This window comes from Gymnoscopelus microlampas (genome assembly GCF_963454915.1).
Source record: "Gymnoscopelus microlampas genome assembly, chromosome: 1".
NCBI lineage: Eukaryota > Metazoa > Chordata > Actinopteri > Myctophiformes > Myctophidae > Gymnoscopelus > Gymnoscopelus microlampas.
In genome coordinates this window covers 20,928,265-20,954,963 of record NC_139962.1, presented here as the reverse complement: position 1 = coordinate 20,954,963, position 26,699 = coordinate 20,928,265, and the positions used below count along the sequence as shown (strand labels likewise).

The 26,699-nt window shown below is 40.5% G+C and overlaps 1 protein-coding gene across 5 annotated transcripts in view; it reads left to right on the top strand.

Annotated features, from left to right (window-relative positions):
• The first annotated feature begins 590 nt into the window (after nucleotides 1–590).
• The window catches only part of zdhhc7 (zDHHC palmitoyltransferase 7), a 43,290-nt gene continuing 17,181 nt past the window's right edge, over nucleotides 591–26,699 (top strand). Inside the window, exons 1-4 of one of the 5 annotated variants that reach the window (XM_084061965.1) lie at nucleotides 591–742; nucleotides 3,932–4,011; nucleotides 18,951–19,115; nucleotides 19,485–19,670. In XM_084061965.1, coding sequence (XP_083918091.1) covers nucleotides 18,957–19,115; nucleotides 19,485–19,670 — 345 coding nt within the window. In that variant the 5' untranslated portion in view covers nucleotides 591–742; nucleotides 3,932–4,011; nucleotides 18,951–18,956. Of the gene's footprint in view, nucleotides 743–3,911; nucleotides 4,012–18,950; nucleotides 19,116–19,484; nucleotides 19,671–26,699 lie in introns of all 5 variants that reach the window. The other 4 variants (XM_084061967.1, XM_084061964.1, XM_084061968.1 and 1 more) reach the window with 4 other exon arrangements.

The following is a 26,699-nucleotide window of genomic DNA, read 5'->3' as shown; positions in this document are numbered from 1 at the left end:
TCTGCAGCAGTGGAGAGATCCTATACGCATCAGGGGCCAGTTGCACCACCTCACTTTAAAAAGCCATTTAACCCATTTAGCCGGGAAAGTATCTGTGTCATTTTTAGATTTATTTGGCTATCCGTGCTATGAGCTTGTAGAGCTGCTATTTTTTGTTTTTTTATGTGAAAATTTGTGCAAATCTTTAAATATATATTTATATTTTTAAAATATATATTCAAAGATTTGCACTCATTTTCACGATTTTTCAAAAAAATAGCAGATCTACAAGCTCATAGCGGCGGCACTCGGTGCCGCACTATGAGCTACTATTTTTAGATTAGCAGATTTGTAGATCTGCTATTTTTTAATAGCCAAAGAAATCTAAAATGACAGAGATACCCGGATTGAATGTGTTTAAGCTATAACTAGGCTAAGTTTGAACTTAGTGTGAGGTGGTGCAACTGGCCCCTGCTGGTTCTCAAAGTGGGGTCCGCGGTCCGGTGACCCCCGCGGGGCGCGGGCTACCGTCGTACGATAAGAATACATCATACTTTTACTGTGAAGTCCGCCGACCGGAAGTTACATCGTAATTTGGGAGTGATTGACGGACGGGCGTGTTTGGTGCTCAGATTGGACTGAAGAACACTGGTGGACATGGAGGCTACAGTACAGACCAGAACATGAACACATTATATTCATATATCAATAACAATATACGTTTATAGTGGTCTCTCGTCACAATGACTAAAGAAAGCTGAAGGTAAGTGAATGAACGAACGAACGTATTCCTTCCTTACTGAGGCTGTGTGTGTGTGTGTGTGTGTGTGTGTGTGTGTGTGTGTGTGTGTGTGTGTGTGTGTGTGTGTGTGTGTGTGTGTGTGTGTGTGTGTGTGTGTGTGTGTGTGTTGTAACAACACTGTCGTTAGCAAGCTATTACCGTCATGTCGTTGCTGGACGGGATTGACCGGCGGCTCAGTTAGGCTGCTGATCAGCTGCATGCATCATATGGGCCGTTAAGATGGACACTGTGATTATTTAACACTGACACTAAATGACATGATAATGCTCTATGAGCTTTGTAATGATGAGAAATATGACACCAAGCGTGTGTGTGTGTGTGTGTGTGTGTGTGTGTGTGTGTGTGTGTGTGTGTGTGTGTGTGTGTGTGTGTGTGTGTGTGTGTGTGTGTGTGTGTGTGTGTGTGTGTGTGTGCGCGAGAGAGACAGACAGACAGACAGACAGACAGACAGACAGACAGACAGAGAGAGTTGGAGGGAGAGAGGTTGTGTGTGTGTGTGTGTGTGTGTGTGTGTGTGTGTGTGTGTGTGTGTGTGTGTGTGTGTGAGAGTGAGAGAGAGAGAGATGTTGTCGCACAGTTTTAATCACGACCTACATGTTTGCATCAGCTGTGAATACACTTCAGTAACATTACTATGAATTCAGTGAATGTAACATTGGTGTATATATTCAGCTCTTGTACTGTGCTTGTCTACGTTATGGTGAATTCACTTGAGTACTTTGCATGTAACTTCACTCTGAATTAAGTTCAGTACAGTGCAATCAATTTTGTGAAAGAGGGGTCATATGTAGTGCAACATTATTCTGCATTATTCAGGTCTACCATTGCTGCAATATTCTGCTCACATGCTGTACTGTTTCTGTAAATACAACCATGGCAGTCATTAATTCCAATAGATCGGTCTTTTTTAGCTGGCTTTTTTGGGGTTACCAACCACTATATTGTCATTATCAGAATCAGAACTATATTGTCACATCACAGATTTACAGTACAGGTGTAAAGAAGAGGGTGAAATGTGTTTTTGTGCAGATCCCATAATATTTGTTGTTTTCAGGAAGAGAAAAAAAATAAGAGGTGGGTGACAGGGAGAGCCAGGAGAAAAAATAAATCAAACCGTAAAGAGAAACATAGGCATAAGCATAGGCAAAGATATCTACATATCGTTGCACCTCCTATCTTCTACTACTTTTGAATCCTGAAAAGTAACAGTTTTGGATTCGGTTTCCACCCGACAGAGACGATATATACGTATGTACACACATAGCATAAGTATAGTGCTAGTATGTACAATTGGGCATGAGGTTAGACATAAGGTGCGTAAGGTTAGGCACAACGGTATTAGTAAGCTAAGTAGCATAATGAGGTGTAAATGAACGGGATGGGTATAGTATGGGCTAGCCGGTAGAGATTGTCAGAAAATCCTCTTATCGTGGTCACTTGACCTCCAGTTGTAATCCGTCTGTGGTTGTTTCAGCTTGTGGCAAGCACATTCTAAACTAAGTATTGTAATGAATTAACTAATAATGTAGCTACCTGTCACATCCATGGTAGGGCTGGGCGATATGACTTCAAATAACAAAAAAAAAGTGCTATATTTCAGAAAATGCAACCTTTGTGGAACTCACATTTTGGGGATTATGTGAAAATAGTTCCAGAGGTTCCTGAGCCATTAGGCCCATATGTCAGGAGCCTATCTCCTGTTACCTTAGCATGAGGCAGCTTGATGTACAAGTACACCCCCTGGACATGCTAGTATGTCTCAGGGGCTTGCCTCCACTCCAACCTTTGATGCTGAGTGCCAGTGCCAAGCAGGGAGGCATTGGTTATATATACCTTGCCCATTCTCATGGTAGACGCTAAACACAAGGCCATTGAGCTGGAATGTGAGAATAATGTTGAGCATAGGCCTCGATTATGATTATCAAAAGAACGAGAAAATAGAAGGTCTACCAGCTTATAACTTGTGAGCTACCATCGACCAAGTGTGATACAGGGCATAAGTGGTTAATGAGACTAATCAATTTTTTTTTTTGTCTTGGTGATTGGTACATTTAACTGGCTACAAAGAAGTGGATTCAGTCAAGTACTCCTACTCTTTTGTCCATTTGAAAGGGTTTGATATGATATCATTAGACAGACTCTGATTTAGCCAGTGGCCAGATATAATGATCATCCTGCCACCAATATGTTTTAGTACCAAGGGAAACCGTTGATGACTAAGGCCACTTATTGACAGTGACTGCTTGCAACATGGCAGGATTATTATGACTCGCCTGAACGTTGGGTGTGTTTGGTCAAGATTTTGGAAGTGAAAGAGAGCACTTGCAACATGATGGATGGATACACAGTTTCGTACAAGGCTATACAGTCTGTACTACTGGAAGTGTGTACAACTAGGGCTAGGCGATATGACTTGAAATCAATATCATGATTATTTCACACTTTTGCCTCAAGTAAGAGTAAGTGAGCGATTATTAAAAAAATCTTTGAGTGAAAATACCCAATCTACAAGCTCACAACATGTCACAGTGCATTGTGAGCTTGTAGATCGGGTATTTACTGTTTTTGTATGCAACCATTGTACAACAAAGTATAGTACAGGGTTAAGTGTTTAATCAGACTAATCGATTAAGTCGATTACACACATCTATTAAAATATGTTTGTGTCAATTTATTGATATAAGAACCTACATGAGCAAGATTTAGTCGGTTATTGGTTATAAATATTGGTTTTGAAATATTTTCACTTCATTGCCCAAAGCCCAGCCCTAATACACATATATGTATTTTTTTTTTGTGTCACATTGACTGTCCCTTTGTGCCTGTTTCTGTGTGTGTGTGTGTCTGTGTGTGTGTGTGTGTGTGTGTGTGTGTGTGTGTGTGTGTGTGTGTGTGTGTGTGTGTGTGTGTGTGTGTGTGTGTGTGTGTGTGTGTGTGTGTGTGTGTGTGTGTGTGTGTGTGTGTGTGTGTGTGTGTGTGTGCGTGCGTGCGTGCCTGCCTGCCTGCCTGCCTGCCTGCCTGCCTGCCTGCCTGCCTGCCTGCCTGCCTGCCTGCCTGCCTGCCTGCCTGCCTGCCTGCCTGCCTGCCTGCCTGCCTGCCTGCGTGCCTGCGTGCGTGTGTGTGTTTCCAGTTATCCAGCTCATATGGTAGGCTACTCATGCCCTACATGGTGAATGCTGGCCCAGGCAGTACATATCAAGGCATGCAACTGTGAGAAGGGAACTATTTAGGTAAGTCAAAGTCAAATACAGACTGACGACGACACTGTTGTTGTTTTTTTGTTTAGTTTTTCCTTTTATTTCAAGTCCAAGCCAGCCTTGTCAGAGCAGACTGGGCCAGGCTGTATTCTGCTTCCACACCATAACACAACAGAAGAGCCAGTCATGCAACATTCCTTGTTCCTATGTTGGCGCTCCCAAATTAAAAAAACAACTACTGTAGCATTGGTTTTGGTGTTCAGGAGAGGTGTCGAATAATGACTTGCTTTAGAGTAAAGAGTTATGTAAAGTGAAGGTCAATTTATATTAACAGACAAGGTGTAGTATGGTTTATAAAGAAAATGTAACTTAGTTTGGTTTAGGGCTGCAACTATTGTGGATTTCTTCGTATTTTATCAATAACCTTTTCAAGTTTAAATCAAATCAAATAATTGAGAAGCCAGTTATTTTATTTTTCATTTTAAATGTAGCCTATATATATCAACAAATCAATTAAGCACTTAAGGGGTATTTTATACTTAATCACACACTTATTTAGTGCAGAAGCTTGTAGATTGTCTAGTTTCACTATTTCTTTTTATTCTTTTGACATTCTTTTCGACTTTTCACCTATACGACATACCAAATAGGGATGAATTATATTTTTTTATTTATTAAATCAATTAGCTCCATCAACTGTTGCACCCCTGATTTGGTTGAAATAGATGATAAGAACAGAACTTGAACTGCAGATTGTGTTTTGGTTCTTTTCTAAAGGGAACGTTGATTGCTATGCAGCAAATGTGTGCTGGAAGTAAACAAACGAGTGAATGAAGACTAACCCAATAATCTGAAATAAATGAATAGATGCAGACCAAAAGAAACCAGCAGGGGTTGTTAACCACTTTCAACTGGCATCCTCTATTTTGGGCATGCCGAAAGCAAAAAATAGCCTATCTCCAAGCTCACAACACGTTGCATTGTGAGGCATCCTGAGCTTGTAGATTGGCTCTTTGTGCTATTCGCCGTACAACAAAGTATAAAGGGCTTAAAGGTAGGGTAAGTGATATTTTTTGATTAAAACAAAAAGGTTTTTGTGAAAACGTTAAAGCACTATATTCTGATAGTAATCATTGCTTTGGAGTGTTTGTTCAATAACAGGGGTCTCCCTGTCTCTCCAGCTCGTTAATAAACAGAAAATAAATGTTCACTTAGGTGACCGAATTTCAGCCAATCAGGAGAGAGTACCATTTTTTTTGCTTCATTTTTATAGTGTTCCGGTTCCAATTTCGTCTACTCATTTCTTTGTGTCATCACTTCCAATTTCACTTGTTTAATCTGCATCCTGACTATTCTCTATCCTGATTGGATACAATTGGTATCCCGACCTGAAAATGCGAAAAGAGCTGGAGAGACATGGAGACTCCTGTTACTGAACAAGCACTCTATAGCAATGAGTACTCAGAATATAGAGCTATTTAACACTTATTTTAGCCAAAGAAAATCAAAGAAAATCACTTACCCTACCTTAAGTGTTTTTTATTTTATTTTATTGAGTCTCGGGCATGCTAATGCTAACAGTCCTTAAAGGCTAAATGAATGTCTTTATTTGGTTGCGGTCGCGGATCCCTTTACATAATGGTTTTGCATGCAATATTAATGATATTAGAGAATCTATACTTTGTTGTATTGTATTGCATTAGAGAATATAGAATTATAATATTATATTCACTTATGTCAGCGTATCCAGTCAAGGGTAGATGTATTTACTGTATGTGCCTGTTGTTGATTTTTTGGGGAGGAGGATGAAGTCACAGCCCATTAGGCGTACAGTACAGTACACCTTTTGGCTCCACCATGACACTGAAAAACAAACAAAGTCACTTAGCCAATCGAAACCCATTTCACTGGCCAGTATTTCCAGGCTGAGCTATCTTTCCCTCTAATCACTGTGGACGGTAGACACCACCTCTGCCAGGCTAAATATATCGTTGCTGTCAGGCAGAAACCTCTTATCTCCATTTTTTTTTAAAGATATTTTTAGGGCTTTTTCTGCCTTTATTGATAGGAAATTAGACTGACAGGAAATGGGGAGAGGGATGGGGAGGGGTGACACGCAGCAAAGGTCGTCGGGATCGGGAGTCTAACCCACGACGCGCCGTTAAACTGGATTGCCAGCCTACAGTATATGGTATGCGCCTGGACCGCTAGGCCAGCGGGCGCCCTTATGTTTTACAGCGTCACACAAAAGCATCAAAAGTAGCAGATCTACAAGCTCAAAACGTGGTGCGAAGCGACACGTTTTGAGCATGTCGATCTGCTACTTTTGATATTTTTGAATTTGAATCCTGAACATGTGAGGTTTCCACTGGACAGAGACCATTACTATCGGGCAGAAACCTTGTATCTCCATTTTGTCTCCATGTTTTACGTTTGGTTTGGTAAATGAATGCCCTACTTCGTCATTTCTTTCGTTCAACCTTTATTTATTTTCTCGGAAATACATTGAGGGCAGAGCCCTAATTTTCAATGATGACGGGATTACCGAAGGCATGATACAACAACGCAATGTGTAATAATATTGAAATAAGAACAGCAGGTGTATTGTGAAAACAAGCAAGGAACAGAGGGTTTCATGGCGGCTTTCCGACATGTCGCCTTTCCGACGTTAACGAACCCTATACCTAACCCTCACCCTAACCCTAACCGCACGCGGAAGCCACTAGTCGGAGTGGCGAGATGTCGGCATGGAAGACTGTTACCGGAACAGAGTATGAAAACAATAATATAGACACCTTAATTAAAACAATGACAATTTAAAAGATTAGCGAGCATGTTTCTAAATTGCCCAAATGAGATCATGGAGTGAATATTTAAAGTGTATTGTAATTCATTCCAGGTAAAGGGAGCGCTAAAACCGAAGGCTGTTTTACCTAGCTTGGTGTAAGTAATGGGATGTACTCCTGAGAACGTGTTTGATGAATTGAAGTATTCGGTTTTAACAGTGATGAGATATATGATGGTGATTTGTTTAACAGAGCTTTATAAATGTAGGTGTACCAATGATGGTCTGGTCTGGTCTGGTCTCATGGAGAGAGAGGGCCAACCAACTTTAGTGTATGAAGTGTAATGGTGGGTATTGTATAGGTCAGCTGTGATGAACCTGAGAGCAGAGGTAGATGGCATCTAGGGGCTTAAGGGTGGTACGAGTTCCGAGTTCCGAACACCGTGTGTGTGTGTGTGTGTGTGTGTGTGTGTGTGTGTGTGTGTGTGTGTGTGTGTGTGATAGAGAGCATTATGTTGGGAATGCTGAACCCTAATGTTCTACCCGCAAAGACAAAGGGGAGAAAGCTATCTAATCACGTGGTCTGCTCTGAGTACCAGGGGTGTTTTCAAAAAGTGTACGTTGAGTGCCTGGAATTTTAACAATTTTTGAACCTTTTTCAAGTAGTCACAAAATATTTTCAGGGATCCCCGTCCTCACGGTGATCCCCTCATTACACACATAGAGGTCTCGTACAATCTGGGGAAAAGGATTAAAAACATTCGGTAATCCGTTCCATAGTTGCAGCCAGTTGAAAATAGTCGAAAATACATAGTAAAAACAAAAAGTACACAGGAGCAAAGATACAGGCTTTTGAAGTCATAAGTTAACCAGGAAGTGGATTGGAGTCTAAATCTTCGTAAAATGATATCTCCTGGTGCTGTGAAGGAAAAAATTTGGATTATGAAAAACGGTCCAAATTTGGTTAATGGGGCTTCCTTTCATTAAGAATACATAGCTTGCATATTGTTTTATTTTTTTGCTTGAACAGCTAAATAACATACCATTTAAAGCCAACATATATTGTTGGCGGCAGAAACCTTGTAGTTATTATTTAGTCACAAGATATTGTTAATAAGTTCCATTGGTTTAATATTTATAAAACCCGCAGCTTTCACGTTCACTTAAAAGCAACTTCAGAAATGTCTAAAATAGCTGAGCTATGTGGGCTTGTAGATCAGCTAATTTGGCTACTTTTGCGAGACACTCATGTGTTATTCTATACAGAGGGATGGTCTTCCTGCTAGGCCATAGGCCAGTCGCACCTCCAACTAAGCCTGACGTCATCGTCTCAGCCAGAGCCAAGTGCTTGCTTTCTCTGCTTCTTCTGAGAGTTCTCAGGTGGTTTTGCACAGTCTGGCTCCCCAGGGAGTCCAGGGAAGAGTCCTAGTAACCCTACCCTCCAGTTTCCCAAGAGGAGACCCCCAAATCACACTACGAAAACGAAACAAAGCAAACAGCCCGAAGGCCCTTCGAGAGGCGGGATGTAAGAAGGGCCTACAAGGACGGACCAAACGCTGGGAAAATACAACAACTTTGAGGGGACTTTACATCTACATGGGAAAGAAGTGCTGTGGTGGTAACCATATGCAACCTTGCACTGCCGGGGCAAGGGCAGGTCCGACAAATGGGATCCAAGGCCGGGTCGACAACCACAGTGCCACCGGGCCCAATGTTGCAGAGGCAGGGCAGCAGGAAAGGAGGGAAGAGGAGGAAAGGGATGTTGATGAACCCCAAGAAGCGAATCCAGTAGCACCCCCCATGTGACCCAAGAACAGAGTCAAATCAAAAGGGCCTGGAGCCTGAAGAACCCACTCTGAAGGAACAAGATCGAGTGGCCAAAGGCCAATTAAACTGAGGAGTGAAGAAAGCTCGATGAACACATGAGTGGACTGCTGCAAAGTGAACTACGGGGGTCAGTGGATCTTGTTTGAAGAATGCAGCAACAGGTATGGCGAGAAGCAACAGCAAGGAAAAAGGTGGAGGAGGTAGAAACAAATCGATGACCTGGTAGCAAGCAGAAGGCAGCTCCGCAAGCGTTGGAGGAAAGCAGAGGAGTCTGAGAAGGAGGGTCGAAATGTTCTCTGTGATGAGATCAAAAGAAGTCTTGCCAACCTGGAGGGCAGAGTGCATCAGAAGACAGAGGAAAAGGAAAGAACAAGCTTCTTCACGAATCCATTCATGCATGCACGAGGGCTCCTTGAGGAGAAGACAACCCTGGATGTCTCCAAAGAAGAGAGTGAGACATTCTTGTACAATGAAGTAAGGCATTCATTTACAAAACAAAACCTAAAAAGTTGAAATATGATTGGAGATACAAGGTCTCTGCCTCGACAGTGACGATATATAGGTTAAATAACGCCATACACAGTATGTAATTCAATGCACATGTCAAAGTCTGTGCTGGCTCTCAGCACGTCTTTAAAGGTAAACAATAGAAACCGTGTTCATCTGTGTTTTCCTGTCAGCTATCATAGCCACCCACATACTGTACATGCCATTGTCACCATGACATTTCAAGATGTCATTTGTCTTCCACCAGGAGCTGAATACAATATTGTCTTTATGAGCAACAAACATTTGGAAAAATCCTACAAAAAATTAACAACACAAATCTCCTATGGGGCTCCCTGGCACAAGATCTTTTCAGATGGGGGTCCACAGCCAATTAAATATTAATTTGGAGGTCCATGCCATGAAAATGCTTGAGTCAATGAATATATGTCAATATTTTATTTTGAGCAAGGTAACAGCGTGACCCTCGTTTTAAACATAAAGTATATCTCAGAGCCCCAAAACACCACTGCAAGTTCTCCTCTACCTCTTTAAAATGTAGGAGAAGCATGGGTCTTTGTGAACACCCCAAAGCATACATGGGCAACTGGCGGCCCGGGGGCCACATGCAGCTCCCACCTTCACTTAATGCGGCCCGCAGGTTAATATCGGAATACTTATATATTATTGATTTCAGCTGTTACAATTCCAAACATGCAAACATGACCTGCATGAATTACTTCAGTCTATATTGGTTGTTTAGTGACTAGTATTAAAATGTTATTTTCTTTTTTAGTTCATAAAGTTAACATAAGTATAACTTGTGCATTTGAAATTAAATAAAAAATTTACTTTTCCAATTTGAAATTAGCATAAGTAGCCGATCTACAAGCTCAAACGCTATTTTTGCTACTTTTGCTACTTTTGAGTGACTAGAATGGCGAAGTAGGACAGTAATTTACGAAATAAAAGTTAAAAGTTAAAATATGGAGATTTCTGAGGTTTCTGCCCGACAGCAGCAATATGCAATGTGGCCCCCTGGAGTGAGTGTGGAAATATAGTGGCCCACCCCTGCCCCAAGGGAAGATGTCCTTGGGGCATTAACCCATTCAATCTGGGAACGCATCTGTGTCATGTTTAGATTTCTTTGGCTATTCAAAAATAGCAGATATATTACAAGTGCCGCGCTATGAGCTTTAGGGGTGGGACGATATATCTATATCGCGATACTTTCTCCCGCGATAAATAATCTATATACTGCTGGAAAAGAAACAATATTATAAAAAAAGCAACGTATTTAGTTTGTGATACGTTGTTTTTCCGACTTTGTATTTGTGTTATGATGATTTTGAACTGTTTGGTGCTATTTTATGTGTTTATGAATTGAATACAAGGACTATCGTGATATATCGTTGGTGAAATTTCATGCAATACATCGTGATATCGCAATATATCGAATATCGTGATATTATTGTTATCGAGGGCCTAATATCGCCACAGATATCGTGAGATACCCATATCGTCCCACCCCTAATGAGCTTGTAGATCTGCTATTTTTGAAAAAGAAATTGTGAAAATGTGTGCAAATCTTTGAATATATAGCCTATAAACATTTTTACAAAAAAGTTTGAGAACCACTGATGTTATTATATATTAATTTTTAAACTGTTAAGGCCCTTACACACCGGGGAGTGGGGACGATTTTTTCATGCGAATATTACGTTTTTTTTAAAAAACCTTATAAAGTCAATGCAAGCTTCCACGGAGTGAAAAAGCGAAAAAGCGTCTTTTATCTATTCGGAACGAGTCCGAGTTTTGCGTATATTCGCATAATCGCCGGTGTGTAATGACCTTTAGGATTTAGAGGACATTTGTAGAATCCCCAGAAGCAAAGATTTGAGTTACAAATGTTCGCTTTAAAAATATATATCTCCAAAGCTCATAGCTCTGAATACAAGCTAGAGCTTGTACTATGTAGATCTGCTATTTTTTAATAGCCAATTGAAATCTAAAATGACACAGATGCGTTCCCGGTCTTAATGGGTTAAGGACTGGCCTGGCACCCAGTCAACACTTCCTGAGAAACTGACCCAATGATGAACCACCTCCCTCTTTACAGCTACGTGTGTTTATGTCATTGATGAAGCCTGATAATACATTTCAGAGCGCATTAAGGCTCACATTATGTATAAAACCTCTCTTAGCTGAAGAGTTCCGCCAGCTAGCCGTCCAAACCACCCATCTTTCTTTCTTTTTTTCATTCTTTTTTTGGTCCTTTATTTACCCAGGGAAAGTTGTTGTGCACAGATGCTCATTTTCAGTAACACCCTGCACACAGACATACGCACATTAAATCCTGGGAACTGACCAGTACTGTTGACCACTGAACAGCTCCTCTGGAGCAGTTTTTGCCATTGTATGATGGTCACAAGCCTTGGTTTCAGGGAGAATACATAGATCAGTTGCCTAGCTTATTTGTACATTACAAATCTCTGATATAAATTCCTGGCAGTATCAGGCCAGGTTAATGTAGGTGTTATAATTGAACATGACTAAATGCAGTGAAAGAAATCAACATATTAGTGACATTTATTATATTGTTGTTGTCAGACAGAAACATTGTATCTCTATACTTCAACCTTTTCATGTTTTTTTGTAAATGAATGGTGTACTTTTGTCACACAAAAGTAGTGTGACATGTTGTGAGCTTGTAGAACAGCGTTTTTTTTTGGTGTGAAAATTTGTCTTTATACGTGTATTGAACCACTATTAACAAGAAATAATTACTACATTGGATCCATTGGAACACAGGTTATTTTTTCCATTTCCTGAACGGTTTTAGACATACAGTACAAGGTGTCCACCCGACAGCGACAATATACTACAGTAGAGCACTCTCTTATCTGTATTTAATTTACTCCCTGTTCCCTTTAAATCCCTCCCTCCCCATATGAAGGATGAAATGAGACGTTCAGAGACCAGGGACCTCCCTGAGTTTCAGACCCTCTGGCATCTGTCTGGGCTGGTTCTGACTCTGCAGCTCTCTCCAGTCTGTCTTCATTCAGTCCACGCTTCTAATTCTTTCCTTCTCTCCCTGCACTAACAAGCATTTCCACTACCCTGCCATTGATATGCAAACATGCTGAGTTTCCCCCTTTTCTTTGGATGTAAGCAGAAACCAACAGTAGTGTGGGGAGGTTTGGATGGCAGCCTGGCTGGCTACTGAAAGAAAGACATGACAGATTTATTTTGCTCTTCTAGGAAGTCACTGAAAGCCTCTTAACTGTTTGTTTCCACTTCTGGGGCCTCATGCATAAAACTGATACAACAACAACAAAAATGTCAGCGGACAAACTTTGAGACTAATGTGACATATTAAAGGGATAGTTCACCCCCAAAATGACTTTTTTTTCCTATCGATTAGTCACCCCATTAGATATTTTTAGTTTTTGTCGCATTCCTAAGCCAATCATTTTATGACCAGCAGCGGTTCCGTTTGGAGACTCAAAGAGTCTCCTTTGTAAACTTTGAAACATTATACTGAATAACGAGCCAGGATTAATGTGGCTATGCAGGCATATGGCAATGAATAAGCTAGTAATCTTTATATATTTGCCAATTAATTCAAAATGGTGCACTTGTGTGTGTGACTCAAATCCCATCCCAGTAACTAACTCCCACAATTAGCCATAAATGGCAGTTGAAATGCTCATACGCATGCGTAGGCTAATGCACATCAATAGTGCAAAGGGTTTTCTCCGGGTCCTATCATTAGAAATCCCACGCATCAAATCGCTGCTGTCGGGCGGAAACCTTGTATGTCCCTATTTCAACTTTTTATGTTGTAAATGAATGCCCTACTTCATCATACAAGTAGTGAAAATAGCAGATCTACAAGTTGTGACGCAACGCCTTGTGATCTTGTAGATCTGCTATTTTCACTATTTTTAAATGTTTTGAAAGTATTAATCAAAAAGGAACGGTTTTGGACGTACAAGGTTTCCACCCGACAGAAAGGATATGATTATTTGTGTGGAGTGAACCACAGAACACTGCTCTGCCAGCATATTGGTTACAGATAGAGCTGTCACGATCATGACATTTTACTTGATGATTAATTGTCTTACAAATAATTGTGATTAACGACTTATTTGTGTTTTTCGCTGCCTACATTAGTTAGACCTGCATTTTTCCACACTTTCACTCCTACTTGATGTATGGTTTCTTGGAGCGTTGCTAATTAAATGTTAGATGTTCTGAGGGTACCTTAGGCGCCGCAGTGATGGAAAGTAACTAACTGGGGTATGTTTACTTTATTCCTTCTACTCCGATACAACTCAGTCAAATACTGTACTCTTTACTCCACTTCAATTATTTGACAGCTTTAATTACTAGTTACTTTGTGGATTTAGATTACAAAACATATATTAACCACTATTTTGTGCTATGTGAAAAGACTATTCGAAAATATCCGATCTACAAGCTCACAAGACGTCGCAGTGCAACGCATTGTGACCTTGTAAATCAGCCATTTTTTAAGCATTTTGAAAAATCCTGAACATTTTTAACAACACAACTCTCTTATGTGGCTGCTTGGCACAAGATCTTTTCAGATGTAATAAATATTAATATGGAGGTCCATGCCATGAACATGCTTGAGAACCACTGACCTATAGCCTACAACATACAGTACATATAACAAAAAAGTCCAAGAAGTATTGCTTAACTCCCACGTGGTGTGGACTGCATGCGACGCGTTGTGAGCTTGTAGATCTGCTATTTTCTCTAATTTTACTCACATTTTAAAAAAAAATAGTACTTTTACTTTGGATCTATCAGTATGATTTTTATTTTTGTAATTAAAGTGTTTATTCATTTTTCAACAAATAAACATGACATAACATAACAAAGACCAAACAACACGACAGTACAAATACATTAAACAACAACAACATAAAATACATAAATAAAATATAACTAAAGCAGGCAGTCATAGCTAAGCTATGTGGACAACACCCCCCTACACCCCTTTATTATCAGTTGTGATTATACATCAATTGTGATCTGTTTCAACACATGATCAATGATCCATGCAGCAATCCCTTTATGTACAAAAAGAATAAATCCCATACTAGATGGAACTTCCCTTTTACATTGTTTTTTCTGGCAATCAGATATTCATAAGATGCAGTCTCAGTCATTATCAGTATGATTTTGATGCCAATACCCTTTGTACTTTTACTCAAGTCAAAATTTGAACACATGCCTTTTACTTGTAACAGAGTGTTTTCATATGGCATTTCTACTTTTACTTATTTTTTTAAATATCTTGAGTACTTCTTCCACCACTGGACCTTGGGATGTTCTAAACACCTGTGGGTAGAACAGGGTGTGTGGATTTATGTGCCAGTGTTTGTGAATGATGTCTTCCAAGGGGGGAAATATTGTAGGAGGCAGTGTGACATGTCCTTGGCTGATTTTATTTCTCTCGGGAGTTGTCACTTCTGCAATTTGTTTTTAAAGGCATCAACAAGCCAGACTTATAGAGTTTAGTGGATAGCTTCACTCGCTGAACCCGCTGTCTCCAAAGTCAGAGTTGGCTGTTGGATTATTTTGGGCAGCAGCCGTAACCATGGCGACATTCTTTTACACAAAAATGCTAATAAACAGCTGAGTTTTGGTGAAATCGAAAAACGGGCTTCGCTGTTCCGTGCACATGGTCAATGGCTGCGTGCAAATTCAGATAAATTGCTCCAGCCACTGAGGAGAACCGGGCAGAAGAGATTTTGGCCTCACCACCACCCACCACAGAGGTTTCTAGAATTATAGGAGGATTATTATTATCATTATTATTATGATTACTTTAGTATCATTACGTTACGCTGGCCTGGCAGAGAAGCCAACCACAGGAAATGAAGCACCTCAGCCAAAATGTACCATGGTTATGGTTAGAAGCACTGTCCATGTCTAAGGCTTTCATCTGTGTGTGTGTGTGTGTGTGTGTGTGTGTGTGTGTGTGTGTGTGTGTGTGTGTGTGTGTGTGTGTGTGTGTGCGTGTGCGTGTGCGTGTGCGTGTGTGTCTGTGTGTGTGTGTGTGTGTGTGTGTGTGTGTGTGTGTGCGTGCGCGCGCGCGCGCGCGTGTGCCTGCGTGGGCAGGGTGGCCTCCGGTCTGGGTGGGTGTGTTATTATTATGATGCTGAATATTATTATTATCTCAGTGGGGTCTTGACTCCAGATGAAAATGTGTCACCTGCCAGATTAAGAACACATCATCACTGTACCTCCACCACGCTGCAATGCTTTGTGTAGGTCGGCTGTTTTCGCTGTGCGACAGTGCGACAGTATAATTCAGGGTCTATTTACAGTGAAAAGAAAAGCCACATTTAATCCTGGCATGTCACCCATCCCCTTTTAGCATCCATGTGCCATGTCACATCACTATTTCCCACGTCTCTACAAAATGTGGGTACCATGGTACCATTTAGAACCACTAACCGATATGTATGTATGTGTGTGTGTGTGTGTGTGTGTGTGTGTGTGTGTGTGTGTGTGTGTGTGTGTGTGTGTGTGTGTGTGTGTGTGTGTGTGTGTGTGTGTGTGTGTGTGTGTGTGTGTGTGTGTGTGTGTGTGTGTGTGTGTAATGATGTAATTATTTATTATATATCAACAGATCGGCATGAAAAAATACATTTTTTACAACCACTAAATTGATTAGTCCGATTAACCCCTTAATCATGTATTATACTTTGTTGTACAATGGTGGCGTTCCAAAATAGCAAGAATAAGCTTGTATTAATACTTTCCATAGGTTCAATATTTATAAAACCCAGCCACAATTTAACTTTCAAAATGTTTACAAAAATAGCAGATCTACAAGCTCACAACACATCACAATGCCATGCGTTGTGAGCTTGTAGATCTGCTATTTCCAACATTTTTGAAAATATAGGTTTGTGACGATTGACAAAGCAATTGTGATCTCAAATAATTGCGATTAGGTGATTATGTAATAATTGTGACAGGCCTAGTTACAGACGGGAGCAGACGTTTGTGACAGTTTTATTTTTTGTCACACTGACACTGTTGCACAATGTAGGCCATTTTTTTTTTAAAGTTGGAATATGGCAATACGATGTTTCCTGCCCGACAGCAACGATATGAAATGGGATGCTGGCAAAATGATCTGTACATATGATGGAGGAGAGCAGGTAGAACCTGTATGACCTGTACTTGCCTGATGGGCAAGTCGTTTTGAGATCTAGACTATATTCTCAGTTGTTCTCCTGACAGCCATCCGGGGAGACAAATGGTCCTTCCTCTTGGCTAGCCGGGGAGCAGATAGTATTTTGGAAGGTCATTTTAGTCTGCCATCAAGAATGGAATCTGCAGCTTTTGTAGATCCGCTTTTTTTTGCTATTCGTCGTACGACAAAGTATGTAGGACTCATGTGGTTCATTAGAAAAGTAAGGTAATAAATCTAGAGCAATAGCAAGGACCAACAGAAGTACAAAATGTAAGGACAATAGGTGAGGAGTAGTGGATAGATAGATTCTAGATCGGGACTGGAAGAAGGGGAGAGGGAGGCAAAAGATGACAGAAAAGAAGAGGCAAGAGAGTGGCGGCAGAGCAAGCAAGATGAAGTTCAAAAGAGCAAGAAGCTGCAGTGTTGCAGGCTTTTTCTTCTCCCACTGAGGGATGAAGTTCATTAAACAGCACTTTGGGCGATGGAAAATTCATGTGAACTGAGAATCCAGATAATCCACAGGAGGAAAACCAAACAAAATACAAATCAAACTGACAAGGGTGAGTCAACCTCAGGCTCAACTCTGCATGGGAGCTCAAGGCCCTTTTAGCTTTACTGTTGCTGTACCTTGAGTCACTGAAATAAGCTTGTGCCTCCGTGATCGTCATGTCAAGGACAAAGAAAGGACCGTGGTTGAGGATAAATCGATGACCGCACTAGTCCCTTCAGGAAACTGATCCTGGACGTCGATGTAACCGTCTTGGTAATATTAAATCATATGTAGTAGCGGTGCTACAGTTAATCATACTAATCGATTTCAGCGATTTTAGCAAAATATTCCATTTTCTAAAATTCTGATTTCTTTCAAAGATAGCAGATGTATGAGCTTGTAGATCTGCTATTTTTGAATAGCCAACATATATATGGATAAAGTGGTTAAAATGATTGTGATGCTATATTAACTACTTTTGCTGGGGAAATCCTTTCGGATTTCACTATTCCGGTTTCTTAATGTTTCCCTCTTAACGGTCTGATTCCTTAACGGTTCCATATTAACGATCCTATAGGCGCTTCCAAATGGACGCTTACAAATCTGTAACTCTGTCTGAGAGTGTACAAATGGAACCAAATGGACGGGTCCATTTGGTTCCATTTGTACACTCTCAGAGTTAGGGTGATCCGTGAAATTAAAACGTTTGAGAACCACCGTTATTAAATTGTATAGCAGACACCGTGAAGTCCACATACCAGCCCTGCTGGTATGTGGACTTCACGGCGTCTGCTATACCCAACGGTTCCAAATGTGATGGAACCGATTCCGGTTCCTCAATGTTGGATCCGGTTCCTCCGATTCCTCCTGTTCCGGATCCCAACCATAGTTATTAACCACTTAAGCTCTGTTTCAAACGTAGCGAAAAGTAAAAATTCTACAAGCTTGTAGATGATGTTTATTTTCACTATTTGTCTATAAGTACATGGCCACAATAATGATGCCTCCCCACTCAACACTGAGGCCTGATTCTAATCCACCTCAGACAGACAAGGATGTTTTAAATGTTCCTTTGACCATTAGAAAAGCAAGAGTGATTTGCAGCACCTTAACAACACATTGTGTTTGTACAGTATATTGGTTTCCGATGATGCTATTTCAGAGGCCTTTCAACTCTTCCAAGAGATGACTGGGCTGTGAACACTGACAAATGATCAATAGAAATGCATCAGACTGAGGCCATGTTGACTGGGCTATTAACCCAACATGTATCGAAATGATCTGCATTTAGAACCGACATAACCTTGCTCATGTCGGTGAATCGAATATTCAAGAAGCAGGTTATTTTTTCATGCTTTAAATTATAATATAACAATGAATTGATACAAATCATTTCTAACAGATTTTTTTAAATAATCCGCTAATTCGTTTAGTCTGATTAACAACTTAAACCCCGTATTATACTTCATTGTGGAACAGTTGCGTGCAAAATAGACGATCAACAGTGCAAGCATTGTGTGCCAGGTTGAGAGTGGTTATATATACTATTTTGCTAATGACAATTCTAATATTGGGCAAAATTAGGTAAGCTTCCGGTGTACATAAATACCACGTTTTCATTGTGACAGAACAGTTATAATTTACGCTTACAGAAATAGTTGCACTGTAGGGTACTTGCTGTTTGAACTGAGGCAGGCACTTTGGGCTTGTTTTACCAAATTGGATCACCTTATCTCTCTACAGGATTTTAAGAGTCAGATGACGGACACGGTGTCTATGTCCTGAGTATTAATGTGGTATTGGAAGATGTTTTTAGTTTTTGGTTGTTTAATTTTGTTACACTCTTTGTTATTCATTTAGGAATTCTGTTGTACTGTTTTGGCCCTTCTGGTATAGTAGACTAATATGGCAGTAGGTCCGAAACTATCCATAATTTTCTTAGAGATTATTCTATCCATTACTTTTTATACTGAGTTTTAGTTTTTATGTTTTTTGTGATTATTATTTTTGGTTGGGGGGGGGGGGGCTGTGTGGCTAAGGGGGAACGGTATTTATTCTTTATGTATGTCAGTACATAGGAAATTGATAAGCAAAGTGATTCTGATGTGAATAATCCGGTGTCCTCCCTCTGTTCTCCACAGGGCAGGATGCAGTCTTCAGGCCACCGGCTACGAGACATGGACCAACACCACCCGCTACTGTCAGGGGACGGGGACCTGGAGGCGGGACCCCTGACCCCTGGGGTCATGGTGGGGGGCCCGCATGTGGGACACGTGGCTGGGAACCGCACCGTTTGGTTCATACAGGTAGGGCGGAAGCTATCCATTTTCTTAGAGATTTCGATCTCTCGATTCCTTTTATGATTAATCGATTGATCGAGAAAGCATGTTTTAAAAATATTTAATTTGTTGTATTTTACGTGTAGATACGGTATATCAATGATTTTTTTTAAATATTCAAAATAAATTTGATAAATAAACGACTTCATTGATTATGATTTACCCTCATTATTAGCCCTACTTTATACTTTGTCTACAAGGGCACTACGTGTCAAGCTTGTAGATCTGCTATTTTCACAGTAAAAAAAAAAGTATTAGAAAATCAATTACTTTTCATTAAAATGTAATTTTCTAATAATGTATGAGTTGGATGAACCGGTGCACCCCTCCATACAGGACAGCTGTGGCATGGTGTGTGCCGGCATCACGTGGTTCCTGGTCCTGTATGCAGAGTTCGTGGTGAACTTCGTCATGCTGCTGCCCTCCAACGACTTCTGGTACTCACTGCTCAACGGCGCCGCCTTCAACTCGCTGGCCGTGCTGGCGCTGGCCTCGCACCTCCGCACCATGCTGACCGACCCGGTGAGCAACAGAAATTATATTCATTATTCCCGTAGCCATTATTCTAACCATTGCTTTCCAGTAATTCTTTTTTTTTTAATGTATATTAAAATAGAATTTTCTACAAGCGCACAATGCGTCATGATGTGACACGTTGTCAGCTTGTATATCTGTTATTTTTACTATTTTCCCAAAATAGGGATAGATTTTTTATCGATTCTTTTACTAAATGATTGATTATCGATTATTTTTTATAATCGAGTGGGACTAGGGCTGTCACAATGATGATTTGATGATGATTGTGCTTGAAGGTTATGTATTTAACATAGAAACATGTGGATAAAGGTTATGTGGTTATTAACATAGAAACATCTGGATGATGAAGGTTATGTGTTTATTAAAATAGAAACATCTGGATGATGAAGGTTATGTGTTTGTTAACACCATGAATTTTAACTTTTCCTTCTTTTTTGTGTGTTTTTGGTCTCCCCTACCTCTCTTCTATCCCAAAAAATACCCCAGTTTGAACACTCAGGCTTTCACATCAAATCTGGGGTTTTCTGTAAATTGGTCTCAAAACAGACCAAACTGATTTTCACCCAGACGTGACGTCACGTCTGGTAAAATCTCTCCCGTTTTTTCAGTTCAAACTAAAAAAAAAAGTTTTTTTTTTTTTTTTTACTTTTTCCACACAGAACCAGGAGATAACATGCATACAAACTGTCTCAATAGCGCCCCGTGGCAAACAGGACAATGTGGTATTGCAGGTGAAAGTGCTTTATAAGCCAGAGAGAAGTTAGTTGGAATGAGTATATCTGAGGCTTGATTTAGGCTCAAACCTTTTGAAAAACGTTTGAGGGACATAAACAATATGATATCAAATATATATATATTTTTTTAAATTCATGGTGTAGATCCTTTAACATAGAAACGTAAAAAGTTGAAATATGGACATGAGGTTTGTCTCAGACAGAGAGGCTATGTTAGTTGATGGCTTGGTGTGGACCTTGTTAGAATACAGTCATGCAGAACTAAATGTATCCTCCTGCCCCACACCGTAAAAAGTGTTACATGTCTGCTTTTATATAGGCCAAGCCTGTGTAATTTTAGATAGAGAGATTGCTGTTATGTTACAGTACAACAGTTAATACAGTAGGGCTAGATGATATGACTTCAAATCAATGTATCGCTTATTTCAAACAGTGAACCTGCTTCCTGCTTATTCTATTAACCTCCATGAGCAAGATTAAGTCGTTTTTTCGTTGTAAAGATTGGTTTAGATATATTTTCGGTTAATTGCCCAGCCCTAAGTGTCACAGCAGGTAAAGCAGGCATTTTACTGAGATTAGGCACTGGAATTGGAGTGTGTCCCACAGCGGAGGTGCTTCCTATTGTTTCTTCCTTGTCTCTGTCTGTATCCTGAGGTGAAGCTAGGGAGAAAGAGTCAAGAAAAAGGATAGAGGTAGAGTTATCACAGCGTTTGTGACAGCCAATGTGTGTGTGTGTGTGTGTGTGTGTGTGTGTGTGTGTGTGTGTGTGTGTGTGTGTGTGTGCGTGCGTGCGTGCGTGCGTGCGTGCGTGCGCGCGCGCGCGCGCGCGAGAGAGAGAGAGAGAGAGCATAACACATAGGTGTTGCAAGTGACAGAATGAAAGATTGCAATAGCATCACCTTTTACCCTGGCTTTGATAGCACACTTTCAATAGCCCACCTCCAGTCCACAGAAATGCTATCTTTGTTTCGTCATAGAGGTGATAAGGTTACAATCTGTGCTGTTTCATTCCTATACTGTACAGTTTTGTGTCTCTGTTATAGTCATTGGTAAGCAGGGTCCCAGCGGTCTGTGGCTAGGAGAGAATGATAGAATTTGTGGAATGTTCAGATCAGATCTCTGACTATTATGTTAAATAAATAAAGTAGTGTGCTTCGGCTCACAAGTCTTACTGCCGGTGTTGAGCACAGTGTGAGAATTCACTTGTGCAGTGTTTCTCAAACAGTGTGCACACTGGTGTACCCACAAATCATTAATACAATATATACAACTATACAAAAACGTATGAAACATACAGTATATTTTTTGATTATATCAGTACTTTGTGCTTTCATTTCCCAACATGCAAAATCTATACCCTACAAAGTATATTTTAACCACATTCATTCTCTGTTTTGGGCATGTCATTATCGGTGAAAAAATTGTAATTAAGTAATTAACTTCATTTATGTATTTATTTTTAGATTCATACATTTTTCTTAAATCAAAAGTAGTGCAAATAGCTGATCTGCAAGCTCACAATGCATCGCAATTCCTATTGGTGTGCCTTGGACACAAAAAAGTTTGAAAACCACTGCACTAGTGCACTGCTGTTTGCACTGTGTGTGCATGTTGTGACCAAGGGGCCAGCTTCCGAGTTGTAAATTGAGGCTATATAGGAAGAGACAGTTCATATGAATGGCCTATGGTCTCCCTGTTTTACCCCTGCTGGTGTCAGAAGTAATTAAGCTCCATTCAAGCGGATTGTTTTTTGCTGAACTTTACACTTGATTTTATTACCTTAATAAACATTATTAGTAGGGTATGCTGTAGGAGGGGCATGCTTAGTTGTGTAGCTTGGCAATCTACCTTGTGATGATTTGATTGACAAGCTACACAACTAATAGCATTCATTCCCCACCCCCACTCTGGCCCCAACCAATAGCATTCATTTCCGAGTGCATAGGATATAGAAAGATTTGAAAACGTTGAAAAATAGGCTTCATTTACGGTCTGTAGAGTGTATGGGCGTAACCTTGTCCATACTTTTTACTGTCTATGGTTGTGACGCCATACCCCCTATTATGGCACATCTTCCCTTTGGAAAAGTAATTCAGAGCCCTGGCAGACCAGATACAGAACCTAAACTGATGTCTGAGGAGGGAAGACGGGGTGGTGTGAAGTTCAAGTTCAACTTTATTGTCATTTGTATTATAGAATAATGAAATATTTGTGCCCCCTGGCCCTCTCTACCATAAAGAACACACCATCCCAAAACAAAACAAAACAAAAACACAGACCTACATGTAATTTATGTGCACAATGCACTCAGATGAATACATTACACACAATATACAGTACAGGATAACTTTACATATTAGACAATAACAATATGCCTCAGCTGACTGTTCAGCAACCTGTGTAAAGAAACTGTAACTGAAATGGGTGGTGTGTGTAGAGCTGCAGCTATATTCTATTGATTACTTTTTAGATTTTTCTAATAAATGAGTTTTTTAATTTATTTTAGATATCAATAAATTGATTAACGCGTTATTTTATACTTTGTCGCATAACAGTGTCATACAAAAATAGTGAAAATAGCAGATTTACAAGCTCACATAATCGATTTATCAATAATCGATTAAATCAATTAGTTCAATTAAAGGTAGGGTAAGTGATATTTTTTGGTTAAAACAAAAAGTATTTTGTTAAAAGGTTAAAATACTATATTCTGATAGTAATCATTGCTATAGAGTGTTTTTTTCAGTAACAGATGTCTCCCTGTCTCTCCAGCTCTTTAATAAACAGAAAATAAATTTTTCGGTAGGTGTCAAAATCTCAGCCAATCAGGAGAAAATACCCATTTTTAAGCTTAATTTGTATAGTGTTCCAGTTCCAATTTTGTCTGCTCATTTCTTAGTGTCATCACTTCCAATTTCACTTGTTGTCTCCGCCAGGAGACTATGTTTTCACTTTCCGTCCCGTCCCCCTCGGCCAAGCTAACATTGGTCAAGCCTCACGTGACACGTGACAATACGTTGAAAGAGTGTGCTCTGATTGGCTAGTGAGACGCATGACGTATAGCGGCCTATAAATAGATGTGTCACTTTGAAAGAGTCTTGGTCTCTTTCAAAGTGAGGTAAGACAGGAATAATCACGAAATGGCTGAGAAATGGCGGAGTAACACTTAAGACAGGATTAATCAAGTAACACTTAAGACAGGATTAATCAGGAACAGTACTGGCGGAGACCTGTGCTCCGAGGAGCACATTTTCTAGTTTAATCTGTATCCTAATTGAGTTCTCTGTCCTGGTTGGATAAAATTGGAAATGAAACTGAAACTGAAACTAAAATGCATTTTCTGTTTAATAAAGAGGTGGAGAGACAAGGAGACTCCTAATACTGAACAAACACTCTATAGCAATGAGTACTATCAGAATATAGAGCTATTTAACACTTATTTTAACCAAAGCAAATCACTTACCCTACCTTTAACTATTGCAACCCTAGTGGTGTGTGACTTAATGCTCCAGTAACATTGTTTAGATGGAAGGAGTGAGATCAGAACCTGAGTGGGGTGGCGAGTGTATTTAATTATGTTTTGGGCTTTCCTTTTGCAGTGAGTGGTGTAAATGTTATGAAGTTGTGCTTCAGTAGTTCTGTGTCAATGATTTTTGCTGCTGAGAAGGCTTTACTACAGTAATGATATCCTTGAGGGCATTCACTCTTTATTTGTTATTATGGTACAATGCTGATTCGGGAGGTACATGGCAAACAGGGAATGCTGTCAACATCAGTGAAGTACCCAGAATCAAATCAAATAACATGCTCAAGGGTGCCAGGTTTATTATGGCAGTATGTTTATGGTTAGGAAAATGTGATTCAAAGTCACATACGTACTAACACGTTCATGATCAAGAAAGAGCAAAGAAATGCACCAGAAACTGGAAAGATTCTTCCATCCTCCTGGTTGGCATGGCTACCAGAGATGCACAGCTAGTTGTGCTTTAAGGTGCACTAACAGCACAGTTGAATGGGTCTTTGACCATCCAACTAATTGGACGTGTCTTTTACCATCCAGCCTGTTGGATGTGTCTTTGACCATCCAACCAGTTGATCGTGTCTTTGACCATCCAACCCGTTGGACATATCTTTGACCATCCAACTAGTTAAAGGTTTCTTTGACCATCCAACCCGTTGGACATATCTTTGACCATCCAACTAGTTAAAGGTTTCTTTGACCATCCAACCAGTTGGACGTGTCTTTAACCATCCAACTAGTTGGACGTGTCTTTGACCATCCAACGCGTTGGACGTATCTTTGACCATCCAACCAGTTGAATGTGACTTTCACCATCCAACCTGTTGTCAGCAGGTGCTGAATTGCAGGAATTGCACATGCGAAATTGATTCCCGCAAATTTAGCACTTATAATGCGGGAGATTCCTGCATACTGTACATTTACATTGATTTTAATAATAAGCCAACGTGAATGCTCAGCAGCATTCTCTCTCTCTCTCTCTCTCTCTCTCTCTCTCTCTCTCTCTCTCTCTCTCTCTGCAGAAAGTCTGCCTCTCTACATGGCTGACAATTTACAAGATCATTCGGGTTGGTGCGGTTCAAATTATTAATAACTAGACTGGCACCGGCCTACTCAGGAACGATGCAAGTTGGGAATGGATGTCCCACCCAGTTAGTTATGCAACGTCAGAGTACCCGTTGTACCTGTCTGTCTGTCTGTCTATCTGTCTGTCTGTCTGTCTGTCTGTCTGTCTGTCTGTCTGTCTGTCTGTCTGTCTGTCTGCTCCCCTCTTATGCCCATATATGGAGAGCTTTGTATCTGTCTGTCCTTGTCCCGTTTATGCCCATATATGGAGATCCCTGATGTCATCAGTATATGCCCATATATGGGCACATCGGTTGGATGTGTGATTCTGAACAACCACCTATCCGACCGACTCGATGCCGGGCACGGCACTGCCTCTGGTCCTCAAGCTGAGTTTGAAGGCGGTCAGCAGGACAGTTCTCGAGACATGTGAACTACAGTCACGTAGACAAGCAGAGATTTCGTGCATTTATAGTAGGATTGTGGTGCTGAATGTAGAGACGATTTGAAGCTTCAGATTCATCCACCTGCAACGTGAACAAGTGGCCTAATGTGGCGTACGTCAGTGACACTCGTGTCTATGACGCTTTCAGTGTGCCAGGGCCTTTGGGGTCAGGACTCAGGAGGAGTCAAGGCAGTGGATGAGTCAGTCTCTGTTCCAAGGCAAAGTGAGCTCAAGAGTGCTTTGAGATTGACCTCAAGATCCAAAATCAATGTCAAAGTAAGCTTCATTAAAATGTAATGGGATCAGACGTCGCACTAGAATTTTAAACTGATTGAGTGACGATTACAGTTTACTGTAAACACAGTTTATCTGGTTGCCTATAAAAAACATCTGTAACTATTTTCAATGCATGAACGTCACGCAGGTTCATGGTCATGGTGACATAATATTGAGTGGTGAGTGCCGTCCATGCATGTGGTTAGAGCCAGCTTGGGACAGCTGATTTAGCTTGAGTGGAGATCTTGTACGGTCTCCTCATAAAGCTTTTCTATTTGAGTGGTAATGTTTTATGGGACAGGATGGTGTAGTCCATGTATCCATCTCTGTGATTAGCGCCGTGGTTTCACCTGCACACGCAGTGCTGCTACTAGTAATGTACAACATGTGCATTGTTGTTGATTTGTGGTAGGGCAACTTAGCGTTGCATTTAACCGTGTTATAATTGTTTTTAAATTTGAAAGTTTCATAGTGCTTGCCAATCTCCACCTTGTAATGCTGTGTGTCGCCCTCTCATATGAAAGTGTGTCTGTAATGTGGGTGAAAGAGAGAGAAAAGGAGATAGACAAAGAGGGAGACCACGCATTTGTGGAGCAGAGGATTTGAAATATGATTTAAATTTGCGGTGATACAAAACATGGGGGGGAACTTGTAATTCATTAGTGTAGTAGTTGAAAACAATCCAGCCAGCCTAAGGCTACAGCATGCATTGACTAAACAGATTGTCTTCATTGTGGTTCAGCTTGTCTTGTGGAGAAAGGACAACTCCATGGTACACAGCCCTAGGCTAGAGCAGGAGCAGAGCTGATGCATGTCACATATTGAGCACCGTCAGGCCTTTTCCTACATTGAGTCAGCAGCTAAAGGCTCCCGCTGCTGAAAGGCTTTAAAGGGCGACTTTACCAATGTTTAAACAAAATCCTATAGATCTACTGGGAGGGCAGAGTGATGTGAAATTATGTCATAAAACTTCC